The sequence below is a fragment of the Syzygium oleosum genome, unplaced genomic scaffold (genome assembly GCF_021117445.2).
Source record: "Syzygium oleosum isolate NSW1041296 unplaced genomic scaffold, Sole_v2.1 Sole_v2.02, whole genome shotgun sequence".
Lineage (NCBI taxonomy): Eukaryota > Viridiplantae > Streptophyta > Magnoliopsida > Myrtales > Myrtaceae > Syzygium > Syzygium oleosum.
This window is the reverse complement of record NW_026607486.1, coordinates 1,022,996-1,038,180: the sequence shown is the minus strand read 5'-3', so window position 1 is coordinate 1,038,180 and position 15,185 is coordinate 1,022,996. Positions and strand designations below refer to the sequence as shown.

The 15,185-nt window shown below is 38.3% G+C and overlaps 2 protein-coding genes across 3 annotated transcripts; one reads left to right on the top strand and one right to left on the bottom strand.

Moving 5' to 3' along the window:
- Positions 1-8,802: 8,802 nt before the first annotated feature.
- On the top strand, positions 8,803-9,504 carry LOC115686761 (proteinase inhibitor PSI-1.2). The gene is made up of 2 exons (XM_056308798.1): positions 8,803-8,980; positions 9,155-9,504. The coding sequence occupies exons 1-2, from the start codon at positions 8,935-8,937 to the stop codon at positions 9,349-9,351; spliced, it is 243 nt and encodes an 80-aa protein (XP_056164773.1). The 5' UTR covers positions 8,803-8,934; the 3' UTR covers positions 9,352-9,504.
- A 2,436-nt stretch (positions 9,505-11,940) lies between these two features.
- On the bottom strand, positions 11,941-14,016 carry LOC115686735 (uncharacterized). Of its 2 annotated transcripts, XM_030612122.2 has the most exons (4): positions 13,729-14,015; positions 13,260-13,319; positions 12,259-12,305; positions 11,941-12,167 (listed from the first exon to the last, which is right to left on the bottom strand). In XM_030612122.2, the coding sequence occupies exons 1-4, from the start codon at positions 13,903-13,905 to the stop codon at positions 12,080-12,082; spliced, it is 372 nt and encodes a 123-aa protein (XP_030467982.1). In that variant the 5' UTR covers positions 13,906-14,015; the 3' UTR covers positions 11,941-12,079. The 2 variants fall into 2 exon arrangements, with proteins under 2 accessions (XP_030467982.1, XP_056161392.1); XM_056305417.1 differs by lacking the exons at positions 11,941-12,167; positions 12,259-12,305 and adding an exon at positions 12,414-12,574 and having other exon boundaries at positions 13,729-14,016.
- Between the last annotated feature and the right edge of the window lie 1,169 nt (positions 14,017-15,185).

The following is a 15,185-nucleotide window of genomic DNA, read 5'->3' as shown; positions in this document are numbered from 1 at the left end:
ATGATGGGGCGACGGCCACAAGCGTGAGGCTACTTTTTTAAAAAAAGAATTTAGATTTTTTTATTTTTAATCTAATATAATTAAAATTATCTTGAGACGAAAATGCTCCTCATCAGCCAAAATATTTAGCTGACCGGCGAGTCAGGCCTTTATTTGAAGTTGCCATGATCACTTGAAGTCATTATTTGAAACTACTATGATCACTTTAGGCTCTTATTTGAAATAATGTCCACTTCAAACCTTTATTTGAGAAAATGATGACACTCAGGTCTTTGTTTGAGAAAATCAGAACACTCTCAAAACTTTATATGTGAATTTACTTAAATATTGTGAAAATTCTAGAAGTTGCGAATTTCAAAAAGGACGATGTGTGTTAACCGTGAGATTTATATCAAATAAAAAGTAAAAAGTAAAAGTCAGTCTAGATCGGTACTTTTTCGAATGACCGGTAACTTTTCAGAAAAAAAGATCTTTCTAACTGTACCTATTGAGGTCTATCAAAATAGTCTCGCAAAAAAAAAAAACATACATATGCACATAGAAATATAACAAATTAACGCGTTGAGAGAGAGAAAATTTGAAGATGCAAATTAATTAACGAAAGGAATTTAAGTTGTTGTCAGACGAGAGTGATTCGAATTCAATTTTGAAAAAGAAAATATTTTTGCGACAAGTTGGTGTTTGGTAACTACTCGACTATGTTGTGATTTTTTTGATTTTGCTATGTCATGTAGTTATCGAATACATTAACAACAGGCATGGTTTTCATAGCATTCTTTCATGTGAAAGTCAGAGGTTGAACTATGATTACTTGATTAGGACTGAAGTGAACTAAAGTATTGACATTTGCATGCCATTCGAACAGCCATTGTTCTCTTCCTGAACCTTGAACTTCAAGAAACAATTGGAATGGTAAGTGAGACTTCCTTCGTTCAATAGCGTGTATTGAATGAACATCATTAAGTCAGACAACTCCAATTTAAACTTGAATTTGCCATCTCATCTCCCGTTCAAACATCGACGCTGAAGCCTGAAAAGTCAAATCTTTGTGCATAGATATGCAGAGTTCGAGATGGAAACAATATTGTATCATCTGCGATTAAGAATCATTGACTTTAAGACTTTCATTTTGGCTATAAAAGCACAACCAAAGTGAAGTGCTATCAGAAAACTCATCTGGAACATCATGGCTCGGAGCAATGCATGCTGTCTGGTGCTTCTCCTCGCATGTGGTGAGTCTTACTATTATTGTTAATCCGTCCCCCCCGATCTCCTTGTGCACACGCTGTTGGTAGTTTGTTTGTAAAACAAACAATGAGATGCCTTGTCCCACATCGAAAGGATGTGAGTGTGCACGTGGACGAGATTTGGCACTAATCAACGATCATTTTTATTTATTTATTAAATCTCGAATTTATTATTATAAAATAACTGTTTTATCATATTGAAACAGTGTGACTGTTCGCAATAGAGTGGCAGTTATTTTTTAATAATTTAATTTCGAATTTTTATTTTCTGCCTAATGGTAATTAGGCTCTCTCATAACCTTTGAAAGGTTGTGTCTGTTCAGACATAACTTCTTTACATTCGAAAGGTTGTATTTGTTCAACGTATAAATATTTCAACGTTTTTGTTCATTAAGAAGAACAACCATTTTTTCCATTTCTTCCAAGAGATATACAGCCATCTTTTCTAATTGTTTTCCTAGAGAAACCCTGGAGATATACCAAAATTGCTATTCGGTATTCTCAATCGAGACTTTGTTGTATCCTGGAGGAAATTTACCGGTGACCATTAGCAACTTCGTGGGGCAAATAATTCCTTACAGAAAGTGATATCACGCCTCAAAGTCTGACTTCGTTGTTCATCCCATTTGAAGTTGAAGTTTCTTTTCTTCTACAATTCGGAGGAGCATATTTTTCCAACAATTTTAAGGAATTATTTTTGCAACAATGGAGTCAGAGTCAATTAAACACTCTGTGCAATTCGGTGGCTCCTACACATTTTGCTGCTCGAAATAATCTTGATGACATATATTGCGACGGAGAAGAAGACGCGAGCGGCCAGGATGCACAAAAAGAAGAGAACGCGTGTGAGACTGAAGATGAGAGAGCTAATAGTCTAGAATGTTGAGTCAGGCAAATTCACAATGGATTTTGTCCTTCCTGTGACGTGGGTATGCATGAAGAAAGGGAAGATTTGTTAGTCGGGAGGACAGCCAAGTGCAGAAGCAATTGAAAAGGTTAGACTTGATAAACTTTAATGTTGAATTTCATAAATGTGAATTCTGCCAGAGATCGGGAATGCGGCGAAGATGAGCGTGGAGTTGGCCAAAGGGTTGCTGGACATCGTGAGGCAGACTCTCGGCAATGAGAACTCCTTCCTCGTCAAGTACTTCGGAAGGGACTCATACATCGTGGGATGGCCATAGGGGCCGTGCGCGAGGGCGTCCGTGAGATTGGAGCGTTTGAACGAGTACTTGCCCGAGTACAAGGACCCGACACATGTATGATCGGTCATGTTGTTCGTCTTCGTCGTCATTGTCGTAGGTTCGTAGGCAATTCTCTCTCTGGGTTCCTGATTTGAGCAAGGAAATTGTTTGATTGAGAAATTGGAGAATTCCAGTGACTCTCCTCTTAGCGATCTGAATTCGCATATATATATTTTTGTTTTGTTGTTAAGAATTCGGATGCACACAATCGAAAGATCTTGCTGAGATGGTGAGTTATCGTTATTGAGGGACAAACTTATAGTCATGGGAAGTGATGTGTTTGCATTTCTTCAACACTGTGGTGCCAAAAGTAGAGAGTGTAGTGTGTTCCAAAGGGCAATACTTCATGCAAGAGCCTTGGCTTTGATCCTTCCATAGTCGATCCCAGGGGTGTTAGCCAAAGGTAGCCACTTGAAGGTGCTCCACTCAGAGTTGTTCCAGTTGCATTTGTAACAAAATGGTACTGACAGTGGGGTCCTGAGAAGGATGATATGAGAGCTTCCTTAAATTTAATATCATGAAGAAACGAGGGCCATGATGATGATGTCCGGCTAATCTTGTGCCTAAGATCGCCCAGCTTGTGCTGTTGGTGGTCATATGGCTATAATTGATGTTAGCCTTACTCATATGAGACTCTTCATCCTGTAAAAGGTAGGTTGCCTGCTTTATGATTTAAACTGGAAAGTTTTGAATGAGAAATTCGAACAATTACTTGGGAGGAGCAGAGTGGAAGATGAAGATGATTGTAGGTACTTATGGTGGCTTACCTGTCTCTGGATGTCTCCTGGTGCAGCAAACCATAGTTGTGCTGAGCTTCCAAGACATGTATGCATGACTTTCATCAACAAGACATCCGATTCTATTCTCGCTAACCATTTTCAAAATGTTTTTGCACTATTGATTCAAAGGACACTAAGGCCTTGGAACAGAAGGAATGCATGTGCAAGTTGCTTTTCTTCTTTCATGATATTTTAGTGTGCTTATACGTTAATGATATGCTTATTTTTTTTGAACCAATATGACCGGAGTCATTGAGACTAATAAGTATCTGACTTTCATTTTTAAAGTGAAAGATTTGGGTGAAGTGGATACTATCTTGGGTATTAAAGTTAAAAACATAGTGGGGGTTATTCTTTGAGCTAAAGTGTTTACATTAAAAAAAAAAAAAGTTGAATAAAATTCAACATCTTGGTTTCAAAGAAATGAGTACTCCATTTGCTTTCAGTATTAAATTAAATTATAATACCGGTAAAGCAGTAGCACAACTTGAATATGCAAGTGTTATAGGGTCTTTAATGTATGTGATGCATTGTATTAGACCTGATATTGCTTATTTCGTGTGTAAGTTGAGTACGTATATTTGTAATCCAAGTATAGAACATTGGAAAGCTATTACCCGAATTTTTTGTTATTATAGAGAACAAAAAGTTTGGGACTGTTCTATAATAATTATTCGGTTGTATTAGGAGGATACATCGATACTAATTGGATTACAAGCGTGGGTGATAAACAATCTACTATTAGGTGGATTTTCGCATTTGATGGGTGTGCTGTTTCTTAGATGAGCAAGAAACAAATGTGTATAACTCACTCAACTATAGAATTTGAATTGTTACTTTAGTAACAACTGAGAAAGAGGCTGAATGGATTAGGAATTTGTTGTTGGATATCAAATTATGACCTAGTCCTATGCCTCATATTTCTATTGATTGTGACAGTTAGGCTATTTTGGCAGGAGCTTATAATAGCACTTATAATGATAAGTCTAGACATATTAACCTAAGGCATGAGTATGTGAGACAATTGATTAAAGATGGTACCGTAACAATTGTCTACGTGAGGTCAAACAATAATCTAGCTGATTCCTTGATAAAGGCTTTACCAAGAGACATGGTAAATATGATCTCACAAGAAACGAGGCTGAAACCCTTTAATTAAAATCACCAGAATGGCAACCCGACCTTTTTCTAGAATATCACTAGTTACAAGGTTTAATGGGTAAAAACAAGTTACTAAGTGATTGTTTGATACTGACATGAGCCTTGACATGAGAAGTCAATATCTTCTGTTACGTTTGTAGGTTGAATTAAATTCTTAATGAAGTGTGGTTCAATTGTGTTATTAGTAACAGAAACACATGAAAGATACTTCACCTATATGAGCTTAGAAGTGGTGCCGCTTCTTACGAAAGTTGGGGTTGCTTTCTAGAGAGCTCATGAAACAGGTACAAGCACATGGCCATAATAGTGCTGAGTAATATAGAACTTCTCACTGAATCAAGAGGTTATTATATGTGTGGTATGTCCGATTCTATTATTTAAAAGTACAAGTTTAAAGCCGAGCTACTTGTCACTTTGATAGAGTTTTGAGATACTTGCACTAAGTAAAGGTTTAACTCGAAAGAGACCTTTATTTATGTATATTAATCTCACAGAAATTTTGGCTGTATATTTTTAACGTTTTATTTCAATTTTGTTTTACAAACAAAGTGGGGGATTGTTGGTAGTTTGTTTGTAAAACAAACAATGAGATGCCTTGTCCCACATCGAAAGGATGTGAGTGTGCACGTGGACGAGATTTGGCACTAATCAACGATCATTTTTATTTATTTATTAAATCTCGAATTTATTATTATAAAATAACTGTTTTATCATATTGAAACAGTGTGACTGTTCGCAATAGAGTGGCAGTTATTTTTTAATAATTTAATTTCGAATTTTTATTTTCTGCCTAATGGTAATTAGGCTCTCTCATAACCTTTGAAAGGTTGTGTCTGTTCAGACATAACTTCTTTACATTCGAAAGGTTGTATTTGTTCAACGTATAAATATTTCAACGTTTTTGTTCATTAAGAAGAACAACCATTTTTTCCATTTCTTCCAAGAGATATACAGCCATCTTTTCTAATTGTTTTCCTAGAGAAACCCTGGAGATATACCAAAATTGCTATTCGGTATTCTCAATCGAGACTTTGTTGTATCCTGGAGGAAATTTACCGGTGACCATTAGCAACTTCGTGGGGCAAATAATTCCTTACGTAAAGTGAATATCACGCCTCAAAGTCTGACTTCGTTGTTCATCCCATTTGAAGTTGAAGTTTCTTTTCTTCTACAATTCGGAGGAGCATATTTTTCCAACACACGCACCTCGGCTCCGCGACCCCTATGCCTTCAAATCGGTGATTGTATCAAGTAAACGAACCTTCTTCGAGATTGAATGAAAAAAAGTGGGAATGAAATCCTCATTTTCCTTCTTTGTTTCTTGATAGGTGCACTTCTACTGGAAATGAATCCCGGGACGATGGTGATGAGCGCCGTTGCTTGTCCACTGGTCTGCTTGGATGTGGACTATATGACATGCCCATCCACTGGCGATGAGCACCTGAGTCCCCAGTGCAACTGCTGCCTCGCTCCGGAAGGCTGCACTCTTCACCTGACCGACGGCACGTCAGTTTCTTGCGGTTGAAGAAATTGAAGTCTGTCAAAAAAGTCCATGTGCAGTTCATCGGATTGGACTTTGCACCTGAAATTGAATAAAGATCGCAATAAATAAGTCAAGACTTCGTTGTCTTTAAATATCATCGTTCGCTCACTTGGGTTCTGATATTGTCTTCCTTCGTGCTTTGTTCTGTTATTTTTTTTATTTTTGTACATATATTTGCCAAGAAATCGGCCTCGTCGGATTATACTACAAATGTGTAGCACCGTCGGGTTTTTGACTTCTGAAGATAATTAAAAAATTGGGAACTGAAGGGTACCATTCAAAGGATGCAGTATATGAAGATTAATTCTCCTTGACTTGGATTGCCATATCCTATTTAAGCTTTGGATCCCTTGACTTTGCCCAGAACATGAAAGTCCAACCCCCATATTTGACTTTAAGCACAACGTGAATAGTTAAGTTTCAATCGAAAACGCGAATGGCGTATCGTGCGAGGGGATCCATTTTGTCGTCAATGCGTGATTATTGTACTGTAAATGCAAGAACCAGATGACCATTTGAGTCCTATAAAGCCAGCATGGCTCATAGCAAATCTTCTGCCATGGTTCTCCTGCTCATGTCCGGTAAACTTCAGTTCTCTTTACATTCATGGATCAAGCTTTCTACTCTGCGATGGAATCTGTACTGCTACATCTCTAGCAATTTGATGGTTTAAAACTGACAATCCAGCACGGAACTTTCATCAAAATAAACAGTGGAACGGAGAACTACAACAAAAGTACTTCAAGAGAGCAAAGCATCTGAAGGCGATTCGAATTTCTTCTCTAATACACTCTCATTTACCTCAAATTTGTCTCCTGTTCTTGGTCATCGGGAGCAATTCGAGTTGGCGGAAATCATGAAGCTGTGAGTGCCCAAGTTTATCCTCAGTATCGGTTTGATGTTGTCAACACAACATGCCCAATTACGGGTGATCAGCAGCTCGGTCCCGAGTGCACCTGCTAACAGGACTTCAATCACTTGCAGTTCAAAGGAAATACTATCCAAGTGACATCTTTAATTACACAAATGTAATACAAATTTAATTTCACGTATTTACAAGCAAATTCGAGGTTATTTTAAGGGATTTTATGGCATTATACTTCACATTTATAAGCTGGGTTAGACACTTAATTTTGGGGGACAATGTTAGTTTCCTCTTACCTAAGTTACTCATACTTCTTGTTAAGTTTCCCTTTCATATGAAAAAAAAAATTGATAAATTCTTAACTTCATGCATCAATCTAATAGAGCTTTACAAAACCATACTTATTACGATCTATTAAAATAATCTCACAAACAAACTCATGCACATGCGTGTAGAAATATATCAAATCAATGCATTGAGAGAGAGAAAATTTGAAGATGTAAATTAATTTATGAAAGAAATTTAATTAATTATCAAATGAGGGAGATTTGAGTTCGATTTTTGAAAATAAAATATTTATGCGAGAAGTTGGTAATTACTTGACGGTATTACGATCACGTCAATTTTGCTATATCATGTTGTTATTATTTATATTAACAACAAGCATGGTCCTCACAGCATTTTTTTGACGAAAGTCCAAAGGTTGAAATAAAATTGTAGCATTTGATTCATCATCGTCCTCGAAGTATTATGTTTTACCTTTTTATTATTAATTAAATCGTTCATATTTTGGTGAAAATACAAATATTTAATTTTTAGATATGTTATAAGTCAAATTTGTTAATTTTAGGATGTTCAGGAGTAAACCCTGGACTCTTCACTAGCTCACACTATGATTAGGATCTGAAGTGAACCAGAGTTTTGGCATTCGAGTTCCACTCAAACCATGGGTGAGCATTGGTCCAGAGTTGACCGTGGATCGACCTAACCCAGTTGGTCCTGGTTCGATTCCCTGGGAACCAGGCTGGTCCGATTCCCTGGGAACCAGGCTGGTCCCTGATTCTAAGGCCGCTAGAACTTATACTATGCTGGTTGGTCCTTGGTTCTGAGACCAAATTAACCTTGAAATTTTTTTTTCCGAACCCTAAGCATATAACCTAAAGTGCCCAGCCCTAGGCCACATTCATTTTGCATCTTCATAGACAATCACAGTAACAATTTCTTTTTATTAATGCTTAATGCTTCAACATAGATACCATTAATTTGAACGGACATTTTAACATTTGGAATAACGATAACAAAACCGGGGTTTGTAGCTAGGGTCCCTATCAGAATATGTAATATCAAAATCTCCCTTCTCATGCTCGAAACAAAGACGATAAATTTGTGGATCTAATCGTGTGGCACTATGGGCTCTTAATTCAACTCACATAGATAAATTTGACAATCTCACCAGCTCTTTCTCTAGCAGATTTAAAGACTCATTCAAAATGAGAAATGCCACTTATTATTGATATTACGTAAAACATGAACACATTTTTATTCTGATGTCAACAGCTTTGAAGTTTCAAAGAGTATGTCCTTTCAACGAATACAAAAAAAGAACAGGTTGGTCCAGAATGTATCCACAAGGTCAATCTAGTCCTCGGTCTCAGGCTCAGCAGAGTCAGTCCCGATCCCAAAAATTGGGGATCAACACTATGCGGGTTGGTCCTAGGGTTAAGTGCTGGACCGACCCAATCCAGACTCGCGAACAGCCATTGTTTTCTTCTTGAACACTTGAACTGTGAGAAACAATTGGAATGATAAGACTACCTTCATTCAATAGCGTGTTTTGAACGAACATTAGAAAGTCAAACAACTCCAGTTGACTTGCAGTTGCCATCTCATCTCCCGTTCAAACATCGATGATGAAGCAAAAAAAGTCTAGTCTATGTTCTTACTTGCACCGACTTCGAGCACAGTACGGCTGAAGTTATGCAATGGAAAACATTACTATATGGATCTACGAATCAGAATCTGACTTTCGGTTTTCATTTTGGCTATAAAAGCACGACCCCAGGGAAGTGCTATCAGAAAACTCATCAGGAACATCATGGCTCGGAGCAATACATGTTGTCTGGTGCTTCTCTTCCTCTGTGGTGAGTCTTACCATTGTTAATCCATCCCCCGATCTTTTTGTGCGCACGTATCTTAGCTCCGCGACCTCGATGCCTTCAAATCAGTGATCGCTTTAAGTAAAGAAACCTTTCTTCGAGATTAAAGAAAACAAAAATGGCGATAAAGTCCTCATTTTTTTCTTTGTTTCTTGATAGGTGCACTTCTACTGGAAATGAATCCCGGGACGACGTTGGTGAGCGCTGTAGTTTGTCCACAATACTGCTTGGATGTGGACTATATGACGTGCCCGTCCACCGGCGATAAGCAATTGAGTCCTAAGTGCAACTGCTGCCTTTCTCCGAAAGGCTGCACTCTTCACCTGACTGATGGCACATCGGTTTCTTGCAGTTGAAGAAATTGGAAGTCTTCTCAAAATGCTGTGTGCATTTTATCCTATCGAACTTTGTATCTAAGTTTGAATAAAGATCGCAAAAAATAAAAGAAGACTGCGTTGTCTTTAAATATTGTCAGTCACTTGCTTGGGTTTCTGATGATTTCTTTTTTCGTGCTCTGTTCTGTAATGTTTTGTACATATGTTTGCGTAAGGCGAGCGTACCAGGACTGAGCGATTTCCATGACCGTTTCTTGGCTTCGTCTGTTGCCAATTTAGAGTCCAAGTCCTTATATGAGTCGAATTTGCTATTATCACCTGAAGGACTATCAAGCATCAACACTTTCCGATGACCATATGTTTCAGTTCCTCATGGCATTTTCTGGCATACGATTGAAGGCTTCAATGATGTGATGATTATACCGAAAATGTTTTTAAAATGTACGTGTATTATTCAAAACTCCTACGCATTCCCAAGTGAGAGATGGTTATTCCTCATTTACCAGTCACTCTTTCATAAGAAAGAGTCAGCTGTTAAAAACCAAGTTAGCAGTCGAATGTGTATGGTGTGTGTTAATGTGCATGGGTTAGGTTTTTAGTAATACGAGAAATCCCACATAGGAAAATTGACGAGGGATGAAACGGTTGATATATCCGCTTGGTTCGTAACTCAATTGGTTATGATTTTCTGTGAAGATAGATTTAACTGAATATGTGAATTAGTTTGGACTTAAGCTTCATCCCTAGGATGAAGTTATCAGTCTATTAAGCTTTTTTTGCGTGTCCCCAAAGGACTGAATGTACTTGAAAGAATCTACAGGATCTGGACATTGGATCATCTTTGTCCATTAGGGAAAATGAGTAATTCTGTTCAGACATCTCACATCCTTCGCATCCCTGTTCTGGTGTGAATTAAGCCTCTGTCCACTTTGACACTTTGGCAGCTCCTCTGACGAAATCCTTTGACAGCGGCCTGATAAACATGTAGGTGACATGATCTCTTGGTTAAAGAGGAACTCAACTTTCGAAAATGTGTTCACTTGAATTAACTAGATAAAAATGTCAATATCTTGTTGAATATCCTTGAAACACTGTTCTGATGACCTTATTCTTTAGCAGCTTCTTGATGATTAACTGAAAACGCTACAACCATAACATGGGGTTATCTCTCAATGAGGACCCTCTACTGGATTGTCTTTCCCCGGTAAACTCAATGGCTTAAGAAACTTTATTTTGGTTTCTTTTCTTTGATAGTCGTTGTATGTATATGGAACTGTCATGAACTATTATCTTGAAATCTTTGCCAAGAAACCGGCTTCATCAGATTATACTATCACGGTGTACCACCATCAGGTTTTCGATTTTTGAACCATAGGCGACCCTTTTAATGCTGTATATGAAGATTAATTCTCCTTGACCTGGATTGCCATATCTTATTTGAGCTTTAAATCACTGCGTATGATTTTACACAGAACATGAATGTCCATATTCTTCATTCCCCCATGATAGACTTCAAGCACAATGTGAATAGTTAAGTTTCAATTAATAATGCGAATGGCGTATTGTGCGAGTGGATCCATTGTGTCGTCAATGCATTCTTATATTCCTATATATACAAGAACCACATAACCACTTAAGTCTATAAAGCTAGCATGGCCCATAGTCATATTCAGTTAACTTCAGTTCTCATATATTCACGAATCACGCTTGCTACTCCAAGGTTAGATCAGTTCGGCTACATCTCTAGCAATTGGATGGTTTAAGGATCTGACCATCTAGCACGAAACTTGTATCAAAGTAAACAGTGGAACGGTGAACTCATGCAAAAGTACTTCCAAGAGATCAAAACATCTGAAGGTGGTTCAAATTTCTTCTCAAAAACACTCATTTACCTGAAATTTGTCTCCTGTTCCTGGTCATCAAGTGCAATTCTAGTCAGCGAAACATGGATCTGTGAGTGCCCAAGTTTGTCCTCAGTATTGCTTCGATGTCGTGTACATGACATGCCCATTCGCAGGTGATAAAAGCTCAGTCCCAAGTGCAACTGCTGCATCATTTTGAAAGGTTGCACCTTTCACCTCGCTGATGGGACTTCAATCACTTGCAGTTAAAAATGAAGGCTCAGCATATTTTAGTGCAAACGTGGTTGATCTTTGTATAGAAACTCTAATTAAGATCTTGAGGATAACCGAGATGGAGTAGCCTGTTAAGTATTATTCTGCACTTACTATCCCTTTAATGTTTCTGCTCTGTCAAAGTTGTGCAATCATTATGAACGTATTCACTTGACAATGAACAAGAGATTACTCCAGATAGCCTTAAGTACAATGGTAATCTAACTTCCCATAAACATCGATTTTTGTAAAGAGTTCTAAATCTCTTCAGTCTTATGTTGACCATTTGACGTTTATAAAGCATAAAATCATTCTGTTAGAAAATCTTGACAAAGGGCACAAACTGGCTCTCACCACCTCTAGGACCTTCGATACTTCGTCGTGTTATATTTGTTCTTTATCATCTTGCAAGAGCATCTCCAAAGGAGTCAATGGCTCTAATGGTGACAGCAACAATAGAAGAAATTCTTACAGTGTTAAGACAGAAAACTGTGACTTACGTGGAAGAAAATTGACACACACTTTCATTCACCTGAACTGCTAGGAATGAACTCAAAATCTAAAGATCAAGTTCGAGTAGCAATATAGGAATTGAAGATACAAGGTGGTCAACAAGATGTTCTTCCAAAGACTGACTATCTCTCGCCTCTTTGCTCTGGCGTGAGGCCTCCTTTTCCACAATTGGGGCAGCCCTTCAGCCCAAATCCTTGACATTCAAAGCATCTGCATCAAGCAGGAAAAAAATTTTATGCTCATGGAAGATACTAATAGAAATAGTGTCGAAAATTTTCACTTGGCAACGAAAGAAACTCACTTCCACCGTTCGAAAATGTTTCCATTCTTCTTGTTTTTCCCAGTTCCCTACGTAAGAGAGTTCATTAGCAGATCTAAAAGCGATTTAAGTAGTGAATGGGTGAACTATCCCACCATGAGAAACAAGTCCTTGAATTTCGACTTCAGTTAATTACTATAGGGACATGGAGCTTAATAGTGGACATGCTCAAATGTAAATCCTCTGGATGTTGTGTCTACCGAATAAGCGAAAAAGGGTACGGCTTAGTTGTTGATCGGCCAGCGAATGGGACCTTTTGCACTTTTAGTCTGAAAGCAAATATGTAGTCCAAGTTCACCTGACAAGCAAAACCACTTCAGGAAGATTCTTCAAAACCAATGGGTTTGATGTATCTTGCTTTCTAAGTTTCAGATTCCCTCCGGGACACTCCAACAAAGAGGCAGCAACCTTTTACTTCCATTGTATATCTCAAGTGCTAGTTTAGTATCAAAAGATCCTCGTTTATGTCTTAGTTTAAAAATTGCATCCGTGGTTTGAAGTTTGAACAGAGATGTAATTAGCCGGTTCAGAATTGATAATATGGTCAAGTATGTTTAGGAGGCATCTAGCTAGCCTATCAAGATGTTCTAGCAATTTGCTCTATTCACTTAAATTAGCTTCTCTTGAAGCCTGAGGCTGTTCCATCTTGCCATGTAGACACCATCTTGTGAAGGTTTTAAGTTGGTCTCTCAAGCCATCAGCATAGCATTCAAAACCTATATAGGAGTGAAAGCAAGAGCGAGCAAAACGATCAAGACCCTGTCGAGTTCAATTGACCTGCGAGGTAACCTGCTATTTGTGCCAACTTGCTGCTACTTAGTATAATCTCTGTTCAAAGTAAAATGCAAAAGCTGCGAAGCGATCTACGAATGTGAGTCATGAAAAGAAAAGAAAATAACTGAAATGGAAGGAAAAAAAGCGACGAATAATGAGAAGTATAACGGAAGGAAAGAGAGGAAGAGCGAAGAAATGTCCATCAATACCTTACATCCAGGACACTCTATTGCACCTTTTCCGCTGCACGTTTTGCAGCTTTTGAGGATCTGCAAAGAATTACCGTATGAGTCGGACAGAGTAAGAAAAACAGAACTTGTTACTCGGACTCGATCAATGACTGCCTAATATGCTTCAATTGTCTAGTCTGTTGAATCCCATGACCCAACACGGTGAAACAAGCACATCATCAGAAGAACATAGAAATAGTACTTCAAGCGTAGATAGGCCCTCTTAGTGGTGAAAATGAAATAACAGTGCAGATGTTAAAAGCAGAACAGCATCTTTAAAGAAAAAGAACCCGAATCTGCCGCGCATCCAATCCGTTCCTCGGACACCAAAGACCAAGGTCCGTTTCTCTGACATCGCAGCAACGTATACAAACAAGGAGATCTTGTCTTCTCGAATAGCTCGAGATCTTGGAACAGCAAGAACAGATAGCAAGCAAGAAGAGCATACCGAATTCAGCGAGACTCTGCCGGATCTCGATGCGGAAGTTGCTACTTGTCTCTGCTCCTTGTTAGACTTGATGGGGTTGGGAGGGGATTTGAGAGTGAGAAGCGAGGGAAGTGGCAATGATGGTGGAGGAAGCAGCACACTCAGATTGATGGAAGCAACTGATGGGAGTTTTGCCATCTTCTGTTCTCCCTGTCCAGCATGGAATCAAAAGCCCAGGCCGGTCCTCCTTCTGTTCCTCCCGCCTTATCTGTCCGAGAAGTCGTTTCAACGCTCTCTTTCTCTCTCGCTGATGATATATAACTGACGACAGACCACACATTTCTTTTACCGGTTTTTCCGTCTAGGAGATGAAAAATGTACTTATGTTTTCGCGCTTTTTTTTTACGAAAATTTAATACTGTGTTAACATTTCGAAAAAAATTACGAAAGAATTATTCGTGAACTTACGTATCGGCGTTTAAAATTTTTATGAAAATTTTTCCAGATGTCTCCGGTCAGAAAAGACACATAGCGTGTCCTCGCAGGATTTGAATCCAATAGATAACAAAAATGTCAAAAATCAATTTGGATATTGCCCGATCATATAATATAATAGTAACATTATCTCTCATTTTTAGGAATTTTCTACGGTGTCATGCTCCATTGCAGAGCGAAGTTATCGTGACTGATCTCAACCGTTGGATGACAAATGATAAATAGAGGAATTTATTTAGTAAAAGGACCACTCCACTGGTCATCATCTTAAGTTCTTCACCTCACGAGTTTCTAAAAACGACCACTTCGGCAAGATGGTCGCCTTCACTTTTGTCGTCGCCTCTTTAGGTGGCCACCGCCTCACGGTGCTCATCCCTTCGTAGGTGGCCACGGCAAGGCGGTTGCGGACCTTAGACGATGGCGACCACCAGCAAGGCGGCAACCACCGTGACGTGGTGGCCAGCCTTGCCACCACGTATATCGATGTGTATCTAACATTGATTCTGACCTCTAGAGTTGACCCCAGCAAAAAATTTCTCACATATTTGACCACGTGACATGCTATGGAAGGCAATTGATCAAATATCATTTTGATATTCGTGATAAAAATATATAGAGACTACTGAATAAATATACTTCACAATTGTATATTGATGTGTATCTAACATTGATTCTGAGTAAATTCTCACCCGAATTTAGTCGATCATATAATATACTTTTTGAATTATTTTTATACCTTTTGATGTATGACAAATTTACCTTCCATAATCTATTATACGCCGTCACGTAAGGGTAATCGGATTCAAAGTGGGTTGGTTCTTGGCGGGAACCAACTTTGTGATCTTTGGTGCCAAAAGATTGAAATCAGAAATCGAACCAGTTGATTGTGGAATTGCCTTTTCCAAAATTTTCTATCAAAATGTAAAAGTTGCCCTATTTTATTACCAAAACATTCTTTGGCCAAGTAGTTATGTGATTCTTTG